General features: G+C 35.5%; 1 protein-coding gene across 4 annotated transcripts in view; it reads left to right on the forward strand.

Moving 5' to 3' along the window:
• CCSER1 (coiled-coil serine rich protein 1) overlaps positions 1 to 24329 on the forward strand; it is a 1421845-nt gene that overhangs the window by 238802 nt on the left and 1158714 nt on the right. For all 4 annotated transcript variants that reach the window (XM_012499332.2, XM_030819130.1, XM_030819131.1 and 1 more), the window contains exon 4: positions 19321 to 19414. In XM_012499332.2, the coding sequence (XP_012354786.1) occupies positions 19321 to 19414 (94 nt within the window). The remainder of the gene's footprint in view (positions 1 to 19320; positions 19415 to 24329) is intronic.

Consider the following 24329-nt stretch of genomic DNA (forward strand, 5'->3'; position numbering starts at 1 on the left):
CAAATAGTAAGTCCAGAATAGTTACTGACTGAATTAATTTATTAATATATTCAAGGCTGTTCTAGGTGTTGTGGGAGCTGCAAAGGGTGAGTAATACACCATAGATTCTTTCAAAATGAATGATACAAATAAGAATAATATGAGATCACATGGGAAGAAATTAATGTTGACCATAGCCAATGAGAGAATCTTTATAAAAGTCATAGAATATTAGTTAGACATTGATGATAGCGTAAATAAAAGAGAAATTTGGCTGAATTTGCAACCGTGGAAAAGAAAGAAAATGTCAAGTAAAATCGGAAAGGTTAGGCTTAAAAAAAAAACATTTTGAAACAGCACAGTAAAGTATCACTTGAATACAAAAGGAATTACAGATAGGCAAAATGAATTACAGATTATCATGAATAATACAATCCACTTTACCCTCACTTTACAGCAAAAAGAATCACAGCCCAATAGGTGAGTTTACATGTTTGAGATTCCATAGAAAATAGTAAAAATGAGAGCATACCTGTTTGGGAAGTCATAAGGAAAGAAGTCAAGACTTCTCTTTCAAAACTTTGCAAACTCACGTGTATTCAAACATCTGGAAAAATGCTAGCAGCCTTCAAAAGAAATGGCTCTTAGTATTGAGAAGATTACCTGCAGTATTACCAAAGGCCACACACACACACACATGAAGAGAAGCTTAGTGGAGAAAGTTTTATTCTTCAGGCCAAAAAAACATATATTTAAATCTTGGTTCGGCCACTTGTGTTATGGCCTTAAGCAAACTATATAATTTTTGTTCCTTTCTTTTTTTTCTTTTTTAAATACAGGATTTTGTTTTGTTGCCCAGGCTTGAGGACAGTGGCACGATAATAGGTCTTTGTAACTGTAAGGTTCTGGACTCAATCGATCCTGCTGTTGAAGGCTCCTGAGTAGCTAGGACTACAGGCCTGTGCCATGCCACCATGCCTCGCTAACTTTTTTTTTTTTTTTTTTAGAGACAGGGTCTTGCTATGTTGCCCAGGCTGCACTCAGTCTCCTGGGCTCAAACAATCCTCCCACCTTGACCTCCCCAAACTTTGGGATTAAGTGTGAACTACCAGGCCCAGCCAAGCTGTTTAGTTTTTAGAACCCTCATTTTTTTTTTTTTTGGTGCGATCATTTTATTTTATTATTTTATTTATTTTTTTTTATTATACTTTAAGTTCTAGGGTCCGTGTGCACAACGTGCAGGTTTGTTACATATGTATACATGTGCCATGTTGATGTGCTGCACCCATTAACTCGTTATTTACATTAGGTATATCTCCTAATGCTATCCCTCCCCCCTCCTCCCACCCTTTGTAGGGACATGGATGAAGCTGGAAATCATCATTCTCAGCAAACTATCGCAAGGACAAAAAACCAAACACCACATGTTCTCACTCATAGGTGTGAACTGAACAATGAGAACACTTGGACACAGGAAGGGGAACATCACACATCGTTTTTTATTCTTAAAACAATGTATGCTTTTCTGGCTGTTAGGGTCCACTTAGAAAATGTTTTCTTGCAATGCATTCTTAGCAGAATGGGCTAGGTGATTTTCCTAAAGTGAATATCTGAGTATCTTACATTCTGGTGATTTCTAAACTTCTTACCGGCCTGAAAGGTATTACAAGACCTGGACACTGTATTCCTCTCTAACTTCCTCTTGGAGCTTCTTGCTTCTGTTCCAGTCATCCAAGCCTTCTCTGTGCCCCACTAATGGATCAAGGTTACACACACTTTACATTTTAATTTTAATTTCAATAGATTTAGGGGTGCAGGTGGTTTTTGGTTACATGGATGAATTGTATAGTGGGAAAGTCTGAACTTTTAGTGTACCTATCACCTGAATAGTGTACATTGTACTCAATAGATAATTCTTCAAATCTCACTCCTCCTTGCATGATTCCTCCTTCTGAGTCTCCAGTGTCTATTATACCACTCTGTATGGCTCTACATATCCATAGCTTAGCTCCAACTTATAAATGAGAATATGCTGTATTTGGTTTTCTGTTCCTGAGTTACTTCACTTAAGATAGTGGCCTCCATTTCCATCCATGTTGTTGCAAAAGACATTATTTCATTCTTTTTTATGGATGAGTAGTGTTCCATGGTATTTTCTTTGTCTGCTCATCAGTTGATAGACACTTGGATTCATTCCATATCTTTGCAATTTTGAATTGTGCTGTGATAAAAATATAAGTGCAGGTGTCTTTTTGACATAATGACTTATTTTTCTTTATGTAGATACCCAGTAGTGGGATTGCTGGATGGGATGGTAGATCTACTTTTAGATCTTTGGGAAATCTTCATACTGTTTTTCATACAGGTTGTACTAATTTACATTCACACCAATAGTATATAAGTGTTCCTTTTTTTTTTAACCATATCTGTGTCAACGTCTAATGTTTTTTGACTTTTTAGTAATGACCGTTCTTACTGGGAAAAGATGGTTTCTCGGTGTAGTTTTTTTTTTTTTTTTTTTTTTGAGATGGAGTCTCACTCTGTCGCCCAGGCTGGAGTGCAGTGGCGCGATCTCAGCTCACTGCAAGCTCCGCCTCCCAGGTTCACACCATTCTACTGCCTCAGCCTCCCGAGTAGCTGGGACTACAGGTGCCCGCCACCACGCCCGGCTAGTTTTTTGTTTTTTTTTTTAGTAGAGATGGGGTTTCACCATGTTAGCCAGGATGGTCTTGATCTCCTGATCTTGTGATCTCAGTGTAGTTTTAATTTGTATTTCCCTGATGGTTAGGATGTTAAGCATTTTTTCATATGTTTCTTGGCCATTTGTATATCTTCTTTTGAAAAATGTCTATTCATATTGTTTGCCCACTTTTTAATTGATTTTTTTCTTTTTTCTTGCTGATTTGAGTTCCTTGTACATTCTCTATATTAGTCCTTTTTCAGATGTATCATTTGTAAATATTTTTTCCCAGATACCTAAGAATATATTTAACCAAGGAGGTGAAAGATCTCTACAAGAAGAACTCCAAAACACTGATGAAACAAATTGTAGATAACACAAACAAGTGGAAAAACATCTCATTCTCATGGATTAGATGAATCAATATTGTGAAAATGAGCATACTACCCAAAGCAGTCTACTGATTAAATGCAATTTCTATCAAAATACCACCATCATTTTTTTTTCACGGAATTAGAAAAAACAATCCTAAAATTCATGTGGAACCAAAAAGAGCCTGAATAGCCAAAACAATTGTAAGCAAAAGGAACAAATCTGGAGGCATCACATTACCTTCCTTCAATTTACAAGGCTATATAGTAGCCCAAACAGTATGGTACTGGTATAAAGTAGATACATACACAAATTGAACAGAATAGAGAATCCAGAAATAAAGCCAATATCTATAAGCAATTGATCTTCTACAAAGCAGACCAAAACATACTAGGAAGAGGACACCCTATTCAGTAAATGGTGCTGGGAAAATTGGAGAGCCACATGCAGAAGAATGAAACTGGATCCCTACCACTCACTATACAGAAATTAACTCAAGGTGGATTAAAGACAAATATATGACCTGACCCCATAAAATACCCTAAAAATTCTCAAAGAAAACTTAGGAAAAACTCTTCAGGACATTGGCCTACACCAATAATTTATGACTAAAACCCCAAAAGCAAATAAAAATAAATAAATAGGACCAAATTAATCTAAAAAGCTTCTGCATAGCAAAAGAAACAATCAATGGAGTAAAAAGACAACCTACAGAATGGGAGAAAATATGCACACTTATTTTAGATGAATTGCACCTGCTGTTTCCTATTTTGGGAATCTTTTTCCTTCTGATTTTCATATGGCTGCTTCTTATCATTCTTGACTCAAGCCCAAATGACGTCTTTAGAAAGACATTCTTGGCCCACCTAATGTAAAGTAGCTGTATCCTGCAACTAATATGGTGTTTTTTTTTTTTTATGTCATTTATCAGTAGCTGAAAGTGTCTGTTTATTTGTTTATATATTTGTTTATTGTCTAGGTTAGGAAACTTTTCTTTCTTGTTCATTGTTCAGAACTTAGTACTATCCTAATTGGTAAGCCCTCATAAGTATTAGTGAATAAGGAATAAGTTAATTTTTATTACCAGAATGATGAGGTCAATATGGAAGATTTGAGGGAAAGACATAAAGAGAAACCAGGAAGGCTTTAACCTAGATATGTACACACATTGTGGTTATTTTAACATCATGTTACTTTAGTAAAATATTTGTTTATATTTGTTTATGTTTTTCTTAAAAAATAAGCAATGATTAAAAAAAAACCTCCATGATACTCCCTACTTGCAGATATGGCTCTAAAATATGACAAAATAGGAAATGACACCTTTTTAAAAAAAAATTTAGTCTTAAATAATTTAAATAAGGCTAAATTAGATGAAAGCCATGCAGAGCCTATGGAAACATACTGTATGTGTAATGAAGAATTTGACCTTGCCTAAAAAGAGGTCTGTCCTTTGCCCTCAGTTTCTGAGAGGTAATTTGTGTCATACCTGATAGGAGTGTCTTTGTTTAGAATGGAGGCTAGCCACACCTAATAATCTTAGAGTAGAGGCTGACTAAGCCAGAAAGACCAATCATATGATTTAGGATGGTGGCTTTGGGTCATGCAATATCAGTCAACTTGGAGGCTGAGATTAACCATGTAGGCAATCAATCAATCAGTCAGTGATACCTGAGTAATGAAGCCTTATGAGAAACTCTGTACATTATAGCTCAGGCAAGCTTCCCTTTTTGGCAGTACTCCATCTATGTTGCCACACATCAATTCCAGGAGGGTAATAGGTCCTGGGTACAACAGAAGCTTGCATTTGAATCCTCCCAGTTTCTACCCTATGCGTCTTTTCCCTTGGCTGATTTTTTATCTGTACCCTACCTCCATAATGAACCATAACCAAAAACATAGCTTTCAGCCAGTTCTGTGAGTCCTTTCAGTGAATGATTGCATTAGAGGGTGGTTTTGTGAATCCTCCAATCTTGCTGTTTGTGTCAAAAGCAAGGACAGTTTTGAGGACTGTGCTCTCAGACTTTGAGTTTGCCTATCTCTGGCTAGTATATAACCATGAGAAAGAAGATGTTGGTGATCTTATAGATTTTAACATTTTAGACTTGAATGGCTTGCAAGTAATACCTATTCTAATATTTCATTTTATGGAAAAGCATGAAGGAGTTTATGATTTGCTTCAGTTTACAAGGCTGCTTTAGTGACTAGGTCAGAGTTAGAAATCAGGTTTATCAATCTCATTATTTTGGGTTTCCCACTATATACTGTGTTATTTGACACAAAAGTGACATAGTAAGTATCACTTGAGTACAGGTGATGTTTGTTTGTTTATTGAGACAGAGTCTCACTCTGTCACCCAGGCTGGAGTGCAGTGGCATGATCTCAGCTCACTGCAACCTTTGCCCCCTGGGTTCAAGTGATTCTCCTGCGTCAGCCTCCTGAGTAGCTGGGATTACAGGTGCCTGACACTGTGCCCGGCTAAATTTTGTATTTTTAGTAGAGACGGGGTTTCACCATCTTAGCCAGGCTAGTCTTGAGCTCCTGACCTCAGAAGATCCGCTTGCCTTGGCCTCCCAAAGTGCTGGAATTACAGGCGTGAGCCAACGCACCTGGCCCATTTGATGTTTATTTTTAAATATTATGCTAATTTTTTTTTTTTTATTTTTTTGGGAGACGAAGTCTTGTTCTTGTCACCCAGGCTGGAGTGCAATGGCACGATCTTGGCTCACTGCAACCTCCATCTCCTCGGTTCAATGGATTCTCCTGCCTCAGCCTCCAAAGTAGCTGGGATTACAGGCGCATGCCACCACACTTGGCTAATTTTTGTATTTTTGGTAGAGACTGTGTTTCACCATTTTGGTCAGGCTGGTCTTGAACTCCTGACCTCAGGAGATCCGCACGCCTTGGCCTCCCAAAGTGCTGGGATTATGGGCGTGAACCACCTCACCTGGCCCTATGATAAATATTAACTTATAAATTAGTAAGATATTTATCTCATTGTATATTCAAAGGTAAACTTAGAATAAAACTTATATCTTAATTACAGGAAAAATATCCATGCCACAAAAATGTCCACTTTTTAAGAACTACAACAAAGATTTTTAACAAGAAGGTCTTAATTTTGCTTTATGATTAACATTATGGTTACTGGTTTAACAAGTTTATGTATGGGGTTCTCTTTGGCTAACTCCAGCATATGAGATAATAACGTGATGGGAAATTCATACAATTTTCAGAATTATACACACTGACAGTTGTGAAAAATAAACATTTCCAATGAGGCTGACATGACAACTTTAGGAAAAAAAAAGCAAGCATTACTCAGAAATGCTAAGACAACTAAGCAAGTATAAGGCTATAGCAAGTAAATGTCTTTAAACATTCCTCTGTATTACATATGAGTGCTTTTTCTGGATAATATATTTTCATCAAAATAACCAACAGATTATAAAAAATGATGCTCTAAAAAGGAAACTGCTGTTCTTCATCAAAATAGTTTGGAAACACGACATCTCATTTCCATGTAATTAAATGAGTTATTATTATCATTTAGTGACATCATAATGGGATATTATTAGGTAAATGAGATATTTTTTCTTTACATTATAGGGATACAACACTAGAGACTCTGAAACCTCAAGAACTGATCACATGGAGCACAAAGAATGAGATAGTTGTGTTTCTCCAGACTTTTCTAGCAGGAAGTACAATGAATAGTCTGTATCCCTTTGTAACTATCTTCTGCTTAAGTGGACACAGCACATGGTTTCTCTGTTCCATGAGGCCAGCACATGCTGAACATAAAGACAAGTATTTTTAACTTCTAGTTTTTTTTAATTAAACGTATTATAGAGATGCAGTCTTGCTATGTTGCTCAGGCTGGTCTCCAACTCTTTTTTTTTATTATTATTATACTTTAAGTTTTAAGGTACATGTGCACAGTGTGCAGATTTGTTACATATGTATCCATGTGCCATGTTGGTGTGCTGCACCCATTAACTCATCATTTAGCATTAGATATATCTCCTAATGCTGTCCCTCCCCGCTCCCCCCACCTCACAACAGTCCCCGGTGTGTGATGTTCCCCTTCCTGTGTCCATGTGTTCTCATTGTTCAATTCCCATCTAGGAGTGAGAACATGCGGTGTTTGGTTTTTGTCCTTGTGATAGTTTACTGAGAATGATGGTTTCCAGTTTCATCCATGTCCCTACAAAGGACATGAACTCATCATTTTTTATGGCTGCATAGTATTCCATGGTGTATATGTGCCACGTTTTCTTAATCCAGCCTATCATTGTTGGACATTTGGGTTGGTTCCAAGTCTTTGCTATTGTGAATAGTGCCACAGTAAACATACATGTGCATGTGTCTTTATAGCAGCATGATTTATAAACCTTTGGGTATATACCTAGTAATGGGATTGCTGGGTCAAATGGTATTTCTAGTTCTAGATCCCTGAGGAATCGCCACACTGACTTCCACAATGGTTGAACTAGTTTACAGTCCCACCGACAGTGTAAAAGTGTTCCTATTTCTCCACATCCTCTCCAGCACCTGTTGTTTCCTGACTTTTTAATGATGGCCATTCTAACTGGTGTGAGATGGTATCTCATTGTGGTTTTGATTTGCATTTCTCTGATGGCCAGTGATGATGAGCATTTTTGCATGTGTTTTTTGGCTACATAAATGTCTTCTTTTGAGAAGTGTCTGTTCATGTCCTTTGCCCACTTTTTGATGGAGTTGTTTGTTTTTTTCTTGTAAATTTGAGTTCATTGTAGATTCTGGATATTAGCCCTTTGTCAGATGAGTAGGTTGTGAAAATTTTCTCCCATTTTGTAGGTTGCCTGTTCACTCTGATGGTAGTTTCTTTTGCTGTGCAGAAGCTCTTTAGTTTAATTAGATCCCATTTGTCAATTTTGGCTTTTGTTGCCATTGCTTTTGGTGTTTTAGACATGAAGTCCTTGCCCATGCCTATGTCCTGAATGGTATTGCCTAGGTTTTCTTCTAGGGTTTTTATGATTTTAGGTCTAACATGTAAGTCTTTAATCCATCTTGAATTAATTTTTGTATAAGGTGTAAGGAAGGGATCCAGTTTCAGCTTTCTACATATGGCTAGCCAGTTTTCCCAGCACCATTTATTAAATAGGGAATCCTTTTCCCATTGCTTGTTTTTATCAGGTTTGTCAAAGATCAGATAGTTGTAGATATGCAGCATTAATTCTGAGGGCTCTGTTATGTTCCATTGATCTATATCTCTGTTTTGGTACCAGTACCATGCTGTTTTGGTTACTGTAGCCTTGTAGTATAGTTTGAAGTGAGGTAGCGTGATGCCTCCAGCTTTGTTCTTTTGGCTTAGGATTGACTTGGTGATGCAGGCTCTTTTTTGGTTCCATATGAACTTTAAAGTAGTTTTTTCCAATTCTGTGAACATTGGTAGCTTGATGGGGATGGCATTGAATCTATAAATTACCTTGGGCAGTATGACCATTTTCACGATATTGATTCTTCCAACCCATGAGCATGGAATGTTCTTCCATTTGTTTGTATCCTCTTTTATTTCATTGAGCAGTGATTTGTAGTTCTCCTGGAAGAGGTCCTTCAAGTTCCTGGTAAGTTGGATTCCTAGGTATTTTATTCTCTTTGAAGCAATTGTGAATGGGAGTTCACTCATGATTTGGCTCTCTGTTTGTCTGTGATTGGTGTACAAGAATGCTTGTTATTATTGTATATCGATTTTGTATCCTGAGACTTTGCTGAAGTTGCTCTTGGCCTGAAGCAATGCTCTCATAAAGGTAATTCTTTTGAGAAAAGCTTTTTAACTTGTCTATCATTATCATGAGGCATTTTTAGCACCTATTACATGTATTGTAAAGAAAGTCTGTCATATAATAAAATCTAGATATATTACCTTGTTTTTACTCTACAGGCATTTGAAACAAGGGGATACACTCAGTAAAGGTGCAATGAAAGAAATTCAAATGACATTTTTAGACGGCAGTATGTTTGGCTAAAGTTTGTAGGAATCAATTTTGCAGAGGTAGAGATAACGTAGGCATTTGAATAACAAGGGATTTACTATTTAGTGTTCTGTAGACACAGACCATTTACATCTTTTTGTGTGTTGGGCAGTGAATATATACAAATGAGAACTGTATTTTTCATTTCTTAATTTCAGCTTTTATTGTATATTCGGGGGTACATGTACAGGTTTGTTACATGGGTATCATGATGCTGAGGTCTGAGGTACAGTAGATCCCATCACCCAGGTAGTTATCATTGCACCGAGTTGTTAGGTTTTTCACCCTTCTCCCCCTTTATCTCCCACATGCCAAGTAGTCCCCAGTGTCTATTGTTGCCATCTTTTTGTCCAGTATTACCCAATGTTTATCTCCCACTTATAAGTTAGGATGTGCTATATTTGGTTTTCTGTTCTGATTTAATTTGATAATGGCCTCTGCCTCCATTCATGTTGCTGCAAAAGACATCCTTTTGTCCTTTTTTTGGCTGTGTGGTATTCCATAGTGTATATGCACCACATTTTCTTTATCCAGTCCACCATTGATGAGGTCCTAGGATTATTCCATGTCTTTGCTATTGTGAATACTGCTGCAATTAACATAGATACAAGTGTGTATATCTTTTTGGTAGAATGATTTATTTTCTTTTTGATATATACCAGTAATGGGATTGCTGAGTTGAGTGGTAGTTTCATTTTCAGTTCTCTGAGAAATCTCCAAACTGTTTTCCACAGTGGCTCAACTAGTTTACATTCCCACCAACAATGTACAACTGTTCCTTTTTCTCTGCAGCCTTACAAGCATCTCTTATTTTTTGACTTTTTAATAGTGGCCCTTCTGAGCTGGGCATGGTGGCTCATGCCTGTAATCCCAGCACTTTGAGAGGCTGAGGTGGACAGATCACCTGAGTTCAGGAGTTCAAGACCAGCCTGGCCAACATGATGAAACCCCCCTCTACTAAAAATACAAAAGAAAAAAAAAATAGCCGGGCATGGTGGCATGTGCCTGTAATCCCAGCTACTTGGGAGGCTGAGGCAGGAGAATCGCTTGAACCTGGGAGGCGGAGGTTGCAGTGAGCCAAGATCGTGCTATTGCACTCCAGCCTGGGCGACAGAGCAAGACTCTGTCACAAAAAAAAAAAAAAAAAAAGTAGCCCTTTTGTTTGTAACACAAAGAAATGATAGATGTTTCAGGTGATGAATACCCCATTTACCCTGATGTGATTATCACACATTGTAGGCCTGTATCAAAATATCTCATGTACCCCATATATATAAATATATGGGTATATATATATATGAGTTCACAGTGGGTATATAGATATGTGTATATATATGTGTGTATATATATGTGTGTATATATATGTGTATATATGTGTATATATGTGTATATATGTGTATATATATATACTGTGTACTCATAAAATTAAAAATAAAAAATTTAAAAACAATAATAATAGCCATTTTAACTAGAGTGAGATTGTATGTCATTGTGGTTTTGTATTTTACAAATGGGTAATGAGTACTGTGTAGAACAAATTATAAATGACAGTTGAAGAACTAGAATGGTGGCTGGCAGAAGTTTATGGGAACACAGATTAGAAGGTAATGAAGTATACTTTATTACTGAAATATTCAATTCCTCTAGTACACAAAGAAGAATAAAGGTTAGAAATAATCACTTTTCCCAGATATTTTTTAAATATGAAAGTTTCAAATATTTTAACTCCTATATTATTTTCCCCATTACTATGTTCATCACCTACCAAAGAACTACAGTATAATTGAGGTATTTTATTGAAGAGAAATGTTGCTTTCAGTGGAGTTGACTATTTTATAAAGAATATTTGGCCAGGCGCGGTGGCTCATGCTTGTAATCCCAGCACTTTGGGAGGCCGAGGCGGGCGGATCACGAGATCAAGAGATCAAGACCACGGTGAAACCCCGTCTCTACTAAAAATACAAAAAATTAGCGGGGCGTGGTGGTGGGCGCCTGCAGTCCCAGCTACTACTCGGAGAGGCTGAGGCAGGAGAATGGCGTGAACCCGGGAGGCAGAGCTTGCAGTGAGCCGAGATTGCGCCACTGCACTCCAGCCTGGGCGACAGAGTGAGACTCCGTCTCAAAAAAAAAAAAAAAAAAAAAAAAAAAGAATATTTCAGTATTGCTTTCTTGACAGTGATACAAACTCATGCAGTTAGGTTTAGAATCAAGGAGATGGTGTCTGTGATGTTAGTTCTACTTTGTCATGAGAGTAGAACCTCTAACTATATTATTTTTGTTTTTCTTCTCTAATATTTTAAATGATAAAAAGAAAAAAGCATGAATTTTTAAACTAACAGCAGTCATTAAATTTTATCTTTGAATTAGGAAGTTTTCTACTTAAGTAATATATTTATACTCATCAGTTTTCTTTTTCTATTACTTAATAATAAAATCATATTTACTTTATTCCCATGCACAGATTATAATGAAAGTGTTCTGAGTTTAGTTTTCAATTTTGTATGGATTCAGATATTGGTTTAAATTCATATAAATTATGAATCCATATAAATATTGGCTTTTTCTGAACAGTAAAGTATTATAGCATAACTTTTAAGTTTTAGTATTTTAGTGCAGTGCTACTTGGAAAACTAATATTATAATTTACTTTTTCTCAGTATAAGAGGAAGAATGAAAAACTCTGGGCATACCTTTCAGAATCTCATTTTGCTAGATACTTCACATTTAAATACAAAAACGCACAGCAATCAAAACTAAATATTCTCCTTTGCAAAAATGTATAATGACATCATATTATAATAATGAATAACATAAGCTCTCTATTTATATTTGCAAAATATATATGTTTTTCGACTTGTAGTGGGAAGCCTCCAGAGCAAGAATTCATAGAATTTAGACACAATTTTGAAAATATTCATTAAAAATGTATTTTGAGTTACTCAAAACCATAAGGTAAATCAATACTTAGCAAAGAATAAGTGAAAATACTTTGTGGCTGCTATGCTGAGAGTTTAAGGCAATTCTATCATAAGGATTGAGTATGTTTTCTTAACCAATCCAGAAATCAAAGCCAAATAACTATCCTCAGAGTAGTAATTATATTCTATTGCCATGTTAATTGTCTTTTCAAAAAATATCAGTGAAATCACAGTATTAAAAATATATGCACTACTGGTGTATTGTTTTCTCTTCTCCACTGCATATGTAGTGCGTACAGCTCAACTTTTACCAAACTGTGTGTACCCAGTCTATTTCTATGTCTTGCTCTTGACTGTGTTAATGATGAAATCTTGTCACTTGTACGTCTCTCAGTTTTTTTTGCAGTTTATAATTTATCTTCCTGGGATAATGTGATTTGCTTAAGGACACTTACATAATTAGTTTATCTCTTTTTTTCCCAAGTAAAAAGGCAAATGTAATTAATTGTAAGGTAAGTCTCAGAATGTATGTGTTTAGACTCACACAGGGAAGTTTAACAGAGGGCCTTCTACAATAACTATGTCACACGTTTTTTAATAATAAAACTGTGTTTCCCTGTGAGTCGGTCTGTAGAATCCTATGGTTAGAATAGTGGAGAAGGAAATGTATATCTTGGCAGCACCTGATCATAAGGTAGAATGACTAGAAGAATGCTGACTAGACTGTAAATGGCTAATTAATTTAAATAATCCTCTCTTCACTTTTAGACCCCATAATGATTACAGCAGTTATACTTTGTCAAGTAAATATAAAATAAAAAACCACTGAAGTCCAAACCAGCATGTCAAATATTGCCCTTAGATATTTTAGGCCTGTTTTGATAGTTATTTGACTAAAATATAACAGTATAGATATGTGATTAATAACTTCTTTATGAGACATAATTAATGACTGTTTTAGTAATTTAATAATATTAATAAAGAGATACATGAAACTAATGGGTTGTTTGGGAACAGGCTTTATAGAATGGTTATATCTTCTTTTTTCTTTCTTTTTTTTTTTTTTTTTTTTTTGAGACAGGACCTTGCTCCATCGCCCATGCTAGAGTGCAGTGGCACAGTCATGACTCACTGCAGCCTCCAAGTCCTGGGCTCAAGCAGTCCTCTCACCTCAGCCCCCTGAGTAGCTGGAGTCTAGGCATGCGTCACCATACTTGGCTAATTAAAAAAAAAAAAATGCAGAGAGGGGGTCTCGCTATTCTGCCCAGGCTGGTCTTAAATTCCTGGCTTTAAGTGATCTTTGTGTCTCAGCCTCCCAAAGAGTTGGGATTACAGGTGTGAGCTACTATGCCCAGCTGAATGGTTACATCTTAGTTTTTTTTTTTTTTTTTTTCAATTCTGTAGCTTCAGAAATTCAATTTCATTATTTCAGCTGTTAGGAACACTGATCTGGAGAATTGATTCACACTAACCAAACATAAGGGGCTGATTTATAAATCATATTTGATTTACTTATGAAAGGCATTGCTATTTTTTTACTAGAATATGGTTATCTATAAGATACATGAGGAAAGACACCATGCCCTTTACATTCATTGTCATATCCCTAGAGCTTAGAAAATTAATTTTTGAATTACTTCACTAATAATTATTCAGTTTAGTCTTAATGCCTCTTGATATCAAGTCATTTGGGAGATTACACGAGTAGTCAGTATGGCTAAAAGATTTGTAAATATCTGCTTTTGAAGAGAATACTTCATAACATTGTGTTTGGTTTAGTATGCAATTTACTAATCTTATGACTTTTGTTAATAATTAGCATTTCCTTACAGTTAAATAAACTCTTCTCAAAGTAGCTACATAAATCTTTCATACCAATTAATTAGAACATGTATTACATAACATTTTTGATGGCCTTTACATATTGGTTTAAATTTTATATAAGTAAATTTTTTCCAATATGTAATTAAAATACCCAGTGTAATATATCAATTTATCTCAAATGCTTTAACCACTTCTGTGTTATTTCTTTTATTCATATAGCTTTATTTTTTATGATTCTATGACATTTCATGTTATTAACTGAAAAATAAAAATTATATTTTATGGATTCATGGTGTACAACATGATTTTGATATATGTGTGCACTGTTGAATAATTAAATCATATTTGTCTTCCTAGATAAATAACATAGCCATCACCTCACATATTTATCATTTTTGTGGTGAAAACATTTTACTTTCTCAGCAATTTTCAAGTATACAACCCACTATTATTAACAATAGTCACCATGTTGTACAACAGATCTTCAGAACTTACTTCTCTTAACTGAGGCTTTGTACTTTTGTCCTTGATCTCCCTTTTCCACATATACCTCAGCCTCTGGTAAACACCATTCAACTTTGTGCTTCTCTGAGTCTGTTGGGCTGTTTAAGATTTCCACACCCATGTGAGATCATGTGGTATTTATGTTCTGTGCCTGACTTATTTCACTTAGCATAATGTCCTCCATGTTCATCCATATTGTTGTAAATGACACGATTTCGTACTTTTAGCCACTTAAAAAGGAGAAAATTGTACATGTTACAGTGATCCAAAAGCAAATCAGCATGCTTCCATTAAAACTGATTACAAATGTATTAATGCTAGGCATTTACATTTCTTTTCATCTTTTTCTTTTTTTTACATTTTGCAGATGTAGAATTTATATTTCTCTGGGATTTCAGAAATGTAAGACAAGTCCATTTTTTCACTTTCCTAGGCTTTAACCAAACTAGACCTACAAGAAAGCCATCTCTTAAATGTTAAAATTCTGAATTGTCAGGTGATTTTTTGGTTTAGTGATTGGAATTTGCTGTATATTCAGAGAAGCTTCAAACCCATGATACTGGCCATAATGTTGGACTTTGCTTTTACAATTAAACTCTGCTTGCTATGTGCTCTTATGTCTTTTTTTTTTTTTTAAGTTAAAGCCCACCTTTTAATTTTTTGTAATATGGGTGTCCTCTCACAAAATGATTTTCTTTTTAAATCCCATTTGCTTGTGTTATTTAACACTTTTCTTGTTCCTGCTATGTTAACATTATTAAAACCTTCATGCCTGTAATCCCAGCACTTTGGGAGGCCAAAGTGGGTGGATCACGAGGTTAGAAGTTCAAGACCAGCCTGGCCAAGATGGTGAAACCCCGTCTCTACTAAAAATACAAAAAAAAAAAAAAAAAAAAAAAACAACGTAGCTGGGCGTGGTTGCGCACGCCTGTTAATTCCAGCTACTCCCTACTCCGGAGGCTGAAGCAGGAGAATTGCTTAAACCCAGGGGGCGGAGGTTGCAGTGAGCCAAGATTCCACCTCTGCACTCCAGCCTGGGCGACAGAGCAAGACTACATCTCGAAAAACACAAACAAACAAACAAACAAAAACTCATGGACTTTCATTATTATTTCTTTATTATGTAGGGCTATCTAGTGTTTTTATCTACCAGGAGATGAGAAACTATTTTTGCTCGGTTATCACTCTACTTCTACATTCTGCTAATTTATCAAATGTCTGAAATGCATAATTGCACCCTCTTATATTTGTGGTATCATCATTAGTGTTAATCAGTTGCTGGATTTCTTTTTTTACCTGATTCCTACATGTGACCTTTGGTGCTAAACAGTTTTTTCTATTCCTAGTACAGAACTACTTTTGGTACTGCTGGTTTACTTACAGATCCCTGGCTATACAGACAGAAAGAAACACATGACTCCATTTTATAAACATAAGTATAATAAGAAAAACAAAATACCCATATATAAACTATAAAACCAATATAAATTAATGGTTTTCTACTCAATTTGTATTTTTTAAATTAGTAGTACCTTTTTATATCCTTTATTTTTTCTTTTGTAGAAAAAAGCTAACCTTCAACAGTCTCAGATTATTCTATTTAGCCATACTGATTACTTTTTTTTCCATGCTCATATTGCCAGAGATTACCTAGGGAGAAGCCATCTAAGTTGCTTTCCTTATCTAGCTTTTGAAAACAGCCACTAATTTTTTTCTTAGGTGAATTTTGTTTTCTCGACAACAAAATGATTATCCCAGAAACATTCTGTTTTATGTCTTTCCTTTCTTTCTTCCTTCCTTCCTTCCTTCCTTCCTTTCTTTTTCCCTTTCTCTGATAAGTAAAGGACCTTGATTTTTATTAGCATTATTTATTAATAGATATTAGTCAGCAAGTATCCAGCTGCTAGGATTGACCAATATCAGTGCTAGCTGTTGGCAAAAGGACTGTTGCTGCTATTGGTGTCTTTTAGGGAGAGATCTGGAAAAGACGTTTTTAGGTTTATGAATTCACCATTGATTATTTTCTGTAACATACCATGTTGCTGCATCTACTGTTCTTTTATTATGAAGTTTCACCAGCTTCAAAGATTCTCCTCTACAGTAACAAGAAAGTTGCTTTGTAAGCACAATATCAAAGGAAGACAATTTAGAATAAGTAGATTTAGGAAGCAATTCATCTAGACCAGTGGCAAATGGAACCCTGCTAGTCCAAGTGTCAAGTGTTACCTGCAAAAGGAGAATAAAATGAGAACAATGTAGTGAATTTTCCAAATTTAGTTTGTTCACTTTATTGGTGTTGCTGGCTTATATGAAATGTTAGAATAGCTGTGGCAGAGATTTTAGTATTTCCCTGTTCAAAAAATAAAATACTTTAAAATTTTATTTCAAATTGTGGGTGAATGTATTAACTGTCAGAATTCAAAGGGATTGAACAACCACCTTGAAAACATCATGTATGCTTCTGGATCTCAGGAACTGCTGGAAACAGGAACAAGATGCCCTACCTATGAGATTTTTTAATTTTTCAAGTAGGCTTAGACTGGTCTTGACTACATAATGAAATCCATAGCCCCTGTGATGACAGTGTTTTTCATCTTGTAGTATGTATCACCAGACAGAGACTTTTTTTCATTTCTGGGATCGTGCTTTGGTCACCAAGTTTGGTTAAGATGTCCATCTTGGACCATTCACCAAGGAGAAGGAGTTTGGCTCATGTAAGAATCTGGTAGCTCCCTTTATAGCTAGGTGGATTGGGTAGGGTGGTTCCAATTAAAAAGGAGGAATGCTGTGAAACTTGTTCTAGAAGTTTACAATGTCTAAGAGGTCCTCACTTGGTATAATAAAAAATGGTAGTCATGTGCCAGGCATTCGTTTATTTCCTTTGTTCTGTCCTTCTCTGTTTTCTAAGAAGTCTTGTTGGTTGTATTGGTTTGCCAGGGCTGCCATAACAAAATACTACAGACTGCGTGGCTTAAACAACAGAAATTTGTTTTCTCACAGTTCTGGAAGCTGGAAGTACAAGATCAAGGTGATGGCAAGTTTGGTTTCTCCTGAGGCCTCTCTCCTTGGCTTGCAAATGGCCTGTCTTCCTTCCCTCTGTGAATTCACATGGTTCATCACATCTCTGTGTCTTCATCACTCTCTGTGTGTGCTGTCTGTGTCCTGATCTATTCTTATAAGAACACCAGTCTCATTGGAGTGCCTATCCGCATGAGCTTGTTTAACCTTTATTCTCTCTTTCAGGGCTCTGTCTACAAATGCAGTCATATTCTAAGGTACTGGGGGTTAGGATTTTTTATAAATTTTGGAAGGATACAATTAAATCCCATGAATTCAAAATCCAAGTGTAAAATTATTTACCCCAATTCGAAATTGGATAAATTACTATGCTTTCATTATAAAATGTATTTTAACTAATATATTATTAACTACCAGGTTAAGATTCTCTCATTTGGATAGTGTGTCTGATAAACACTCATACCAGTGTCTTCACAAAAATCTCCCTTTAAAAAACTTTTCCTTTTCCACAACTTCAATTATGTTTTGTTGTTGTTGTTGTTATTTTAATTTTCTGTTTTGCATTTTTAGTATGACAGCTTATCTTTTGCTGCCTATATTTTCTCATTTTTAAATGTATATAGATAAGTAACTTATTCTCATTGGACTATCGCTGACACTATGGAACAGAGCTTCCAATAAACAAGTGATTTTATTTATAGTTTTAAGTTATTCATTACCTTCGTTTGGAGAAAGAAACACTTAGATTTGGGTATACTTATCACCTTTCAAACCATGGTATGTGCGCTATTCATGGATCACACGTGTTTTTAAATTTAATAATGCTTAATTTGAATTGTTAAAGAAAAAGTAGTTTATTTAAAAGCCCCAGTGTCCTTACTTTTAATCCCAAGGACTAAAGAGTTCACTGTCCATTTGAAAATATCATTAGCTTTCCATAATGAATACTACTTTAACTACAAATTATGCTAACATTAGAATTAGCTGAAAAGTGACCTGAGATGGCGTGGCACCATTTAGTATTTAGGCTGCCTTTCTGATGTCTTTGATGTTCTATTTTTTTGTACACGTGTTATTTCATTGTTAGTCTCTAAATGTAAGTTGTTACATTTCTTAATATACTTATCACCAATTTATATATATACAAATATACAAATAAGGACTTTATTCCTTCCTGAGCAATTCCTGCCTCTGCACCTCAGCACATTATCACCTCTTCTCAAGATTTCTCAGTGTAGCCTTCTAGTTTATTTTGCTATTTGCCCTCTTGAAAATAAAATAGGAAACATAATCTCAGCTCTGATATATTATTGTATAGTGCAAGTCAATAATTAATTTTAATCTAATTAATATAGATTGTTTTCCTGACTGTTCTTCCCAATGTAAGACAAATAATTGGAAAATGGTAGCCAAATTTTCACTTCCAAGCGTGGTCTAAATTAATATTTCACAGTTGTCACAATATACAAAATTTGTTTGAAAAACAATTCATTAAATATGTTAGAAGAATGTTACCTACATTTGAAATATAAATATTAGAAAAAGTAACTGAAGTTTCATTTCACCGACTTCTATTTGTAAAACTTGTATGTACTTTTTTGTGTTTGCAATGAGCAAATTCCTTTTCAATATCACTAAAGAAGTTTTTATTCAAATAAACACTTGCCTGTATTTCTCATAGCAAGAAATCATTTCCTGACTTCTAATATCTTTCATATCTGCCCATATGTACTTCTATTTAATTATAAGTTACATACATATCATTAAAAAAGAAGAAAAAATGAATGTGCAGATAATTAGAAAAGTTAAGGGGTTTTAGAATAAGTCTTGGAATTTTTTATTGGACTGATAAGTTTAAAGCCCATAGGTGTCAAATAATTTCTGACACTCAGTTAAAACTTTTCATTCTGATTTGGAATTTATTTTTGCTTCATGGCTTCCGCATATGAGTATTTCCTCATTTACTCAGTGTTTTGGTTTCTAATTGTTGGTTTTGATTTTTCTTCAGGATGTTTTGAATAATTTGGGATCTTGTGAACTGGATGAAGATGATCTAATGCTTGATCTTGAATTTTTAGAGGAACAGAATCTTCACCCTTCTGGTGAGTGTTAAAGAGATGAATAATATCATGCAACTCCTACCCTGGTCAGTAGCTTTCACTGATAGCCTAAACACTGTTAAGGCTGCCTTCTGTCTTTTCAGGCCTCAGTTTTTATAGTCTGTATGCAAAGAACATGCTATGCACCATGGAGACATAATTTGGGTGCCTTAAATGATTTTAAAGCCTTTTGTGGAAATATAAATCCAGTTGGAAGATAATTATAAATAAGAAAAACTATAAAAAAATCTTTCCAAAATAGGAAATATTCTAGTTAAATATTTAACAAAAAGTTTAATATTTTCTTCTGTTTTGTGGAAGAAAGCAATAATTATAATTTCACTTTTCATTTATTTTATATAACCAAATGGAAGTTTTGTGGATCTAAGATCTACTGCTCCAAATATTAGCCACTTCCTACATAGGTTAATGTTGATGCAATAAAGTTGATCTCAAAAGTACTAATTACCAGTAGCAGTCACAAACGCACACTCATAAACATATACACACACATAGAGTTATAGAGGAGGTAAATAAGTTTTTGTTGAATGACTTGAGGGAGCCTGATATATTTGTAATAGTTTAAATTTATATTAAAGCATAAAAAATTATGTCTCCAAATTCCAGGATTACTCTCTTTAAAGTTGGTTATAGGAATTATTGGTTGTCCATTCAAATTTAGATATTTGACAGCAAAAGTAAACACTTACACTTACTTTTTTTGTTTCTAATAATGCCTTTAACATAGTCATTTTCAAGTGGATATAGCATTAAACTAAAGCTTTAGAACCTTGGGACCTACTGCATACATTTAAGAAAATCAGTCTCTTATATGGTAGTGTCTTTATTTTTAATTCGTGGAAATTAGACATAACCTCTATAGTTATTTTTAGTTGTAAAATTTTATGATGAATTTTCATTTATGTAGTATATTTGGATAATAGATAATATCATAGTAACAATTGTCAAAAGAAGGCAATAACAGTATTGATATTTTCTTACATTCTATTTTAGGCTAATACCAAACAAGAAACTACATTTAAAATTTTTTCAGTTGAATACCACTTTAGGATAAAAATTTCCTGGGACATTTTTCCTGTAGTTGATTTGACAGATATCCTTCTAAAAATGTCGATTTTCACACTTTTATGCAGATGGCTTTTGCAACTTAGATCCAACAACTTAACTTCTCGATATCTAATTCTATGATACTGGTAAAAGACAAAATAGTACATGCATATAATTATTCACTGCAAAATATTTATAATGGAAAAATATTGGAAGCACCTGAAATGCCCATCAATAGGATACTTGTTGAATATACAACAGCTTACCAAACAGTCATTAAAAAGAAGGAGGACAGTATCCAAATCTGCTATGGCGTTATTGTAAGGATATATTATTTGGTTTTGTTTTGTTTTGTTTGAGACAAGGTCTGGCTCTGTTGCCCAGGCTGGAGTCCAGTGGCATGGTCTCAGCTCACCACAACCTCTGCCTCCTGGGCTCAAGTGATTCTCCCATCTCAGCCTCCCAAGTAGCTGGGACTGCAAGTGCATGCCACCGCATCCAATTTTTGTATTTTAGTAGAGACAGGGTTTCACCATGTTGCCCAGTCTGGTCTTGAACTTTTGGACTCAAAAGATCCACTTGCCTCAGTCTCCCAAAGTGCAGGGATTACAAGTTTGAGTTACCATGCCCACCTGATTGTAAGGATGTGTTATTGATAGAGGACTTTTCTTTTCAAGGATGGATTAGATGGGGAATACCAAAACCAAACCCACTGATCAATTCTCTAACATCACAAAAAGTGTAATAACTATATACTTTGCCCCTCTTGATGCAATGCTGACTGAAGTACAACAGCACAACCTCTGAAGTGTTCGTGTCCTCTCACCCCTTCCTATCCCCCTCCCAGAAGAAATAATCCATTCAAATAGTTCAAACTTCGATTTTACAGGAATTATTGGAATGGGTGGAGAGAAAATGTTAAATGTCATGAAAAGATTGTGGGCAACCAAATATAGGATTTGGAGATTCTGCAAGATAAATGGTCTGGTTTCTTCAAAAGATAAATGGCATGATAAAATAGAAGAAGTTGGGAGTTGTAGGTTAAAAGAGGCAAATGCAATTGACATTCTTGTTGGTATACTTATTTGAAATATATAAACTTTTTCTATAAAGTTGTTTCTGAGTTAATCAGAGAAATTAGAGGATTGACTGTTACTGCAGAATTATAGTTAATTTTATTGGGTGTTGAAATGGTATTTTGTTTTGTTTAGTTTTTTTCAGGAAAACTTTTTATAGAGATAAATGTGGTAGTACCAATATGGTATATGGGCTTTGCTTTACCAACAAGTATGAGTAAGGAAATAGATGAAACAAAGTAGACAAATTCTTAAAAATTATCAAAGCCGGGCAAGAGTTGCATGGGGTGAAAAGTTCATGAATTAATTATAATATTCTCTCTATTTTGTATATTTTTTGAAGATTTTCATAGTAAAAAATAAAACAAAGCAACAATTAGAAAACACTATGGTTAACATAGCAGTCTCAACTATGTTTGGTAGTCGACCACGATGACGAGAAAAGAATGATTTAAATATCTAAAGACTTACTTCAGTGTGTTTACTTGGGGACAAAATCAACCTCTTTAAACTTTAGTCTCTCCTTTGCAAAGTAGTAATAGTACTGTGTACTTCATTGATTTATTTTAAATAAAAATGAAATAATTTTTCCAATGAATCTCCTGAGTCTACTTTAAGGTGTAGGTTGCTTAGTTAAAGCTCAAACCAGAGTATTTGATGAATCAACTGAGTTATATAAATTGTTTTCAAGATAAATGGTATTAGTTTGCATACTTGAAGTGCAATTCTAATAGATAAAATATTACTTAGAGTGACTTTGGATTGTTTAATGTCACTTAATAAAATGTCTTTTGAAAACCTATTTCATTTTAGATGCCACGTTGTGTGGTTTTTAAAAAGCAGCAAACACATGTTTATATACTTTAGCTGAGAAAGAATTATTTCTGGTTGAATTGGTTTTATACAATTTATTTTATTTATTAAGCAACATAATTAAAGACCTCAGATTATAAGAAGCTCATAATTGATAATTGATATTGATAAAAAGCACAATTAGTGTTAAACATTCAAAAATGATGTTTTTAATAAAAGAACAGCGATTTTCAAAAGTCTGAAAAGTGAAATAACGATATCATTATATTCCACTGCTTATATTACTGAAAATCATTAAAGGGGTTGAAAAAATACTTCTTAAAGACAATGCATATGAATTTTTGGCTACAGAGCCTTATTATGGTAGTTTATGGTAGGGCTTACTATAATGGCCAAGATTAACTTTTTAAAAGACCATAGAAGACAAGATTAAGATTGCAGATGGGAGGAAGGACTAGCTTGCATCTCCTGCTTGGATGAACAGAGCAGGGTGTGGAGACTCACATCATGAACTTTTGCTCCAAGAACTACCGCAGGAACATACCAGGAAAGCTGAGAGAATCCACAAACTTTGAAGGAATTGGATCACCCCTGCAGGCTCCCTGAGATGGCAAAAAACTGTGAGTCTGCTTGCTTTCTCAATGGGAGGCTCATGGTCCGGGGCAAGTTCTCAGTTCTGGTCACTGGCTGCTTGGAAAATAGACTCAGTGCTGTTGTGGGGCATGATGGGAGTGAGATAGGCCCTTAAGACCGTGGGCTGCATGGGAGTGGGGTGAGGCGTGTGACTGACAGCTTTCCCCAACTTCCCTGGCAAGCCATATGACTCAGCAGAGACAGCCATAATCCCCCTGGGAATATAACTCCACTGGACTGGGAACCACACCCCCATTCCCCACAAAAGTTACAGCAAGACCTGCTGCCCAAGGAGAGGCTGAGCTCAGAAATGCCTATTCCTGCCCCCACCTGGTGGTCTTTCTCTACCCTCCCTGGTGGCCTAAGACAAATGTTATAATCTCTTGGGTGTTCTATGGCCCTGCCCGTGGCCTGAGAAACCTGAATACTTAACCAAGTGTCCCTAGGGCAAGTTTGCATCCTCTCTATAGGACTGCAGCTGATGCCCTCTTGAAAGTGTTACTTCCTGGCTGGAGGCTGACCAACACGAAACCAGTGCACTAAACAAAAACACAACCAAGGACCATCACAGAGTCCACTTCATTCCCCTGCTACCTCCACCAGAGCAGGTGCTAGCATCCAGGTCTGAAAGACCTGAAGATGGATCTCATCACAGGACTCTGCAGGCTCAGCCCAGAACCAGCCCAGAGCCCAGTAGCTCTGCTGGGTGGCTAGACCTGGACAGGCAAAAATAATCACTGCAGTTCGGCCCTCAGGAAGTCCCATTCCTAGGGGAAGGGGGAGAGCACCACATCAAGGGAGCACTCTGTGGGACAAAAGAATCTCAATAATGGTCCATGAGTCTCAGATCTTCCCTGTGACATAGTCTACTCAAATGAGAAGGAACCAGAAAAACAATTCCAGTAATATGACAAAACAATATTCTTTAACATTCCCAAAAGATCATACCAGCTCACCAGCTGTGGATCCAAACCAAAAGGAAATCTCTGAATTGCCGTAAAAAGAATTAGAAGGTCAAGTATTAAGCTGATCAAGGAGGCACCAGAGAAAGGTGAAGTCCAACTTAAAGAAATAAAAAACATGATACAGGATATGAAAGGAAAAATCTTCAATGAAATAGATGCATAAATAAAAAATAATCACAACTTCTGGAAATCAAGGACACACTTACAGAAATGCAAAATGCACTGGAAAGCTTCAGCAATAGAATCGAACAAGCAGAAGAAAGAACTTCAGAGCTCAAAGACAAGGCTTTCAAATTAACCCAATTCATTAAAGACAAAGAAAAAAATAACTAAAAAAAAAAAATCCTCCAAGAAGTTTGGCAC

Source organism: Nomascus leucogenys, chromosome 9, assembly GCF_006542625.1.
Source record: "Nomascus leucogenys isolate Asia chromosome 9, Asia_NLE_v1, whole genome shotgun sequence".
NCBI classification, from domain to species: Eukaryota; Metazoa; Chordata; class Mammalia; order Primates; family Hylobatidae; genus Nomascus; species Nomascus leucogenys.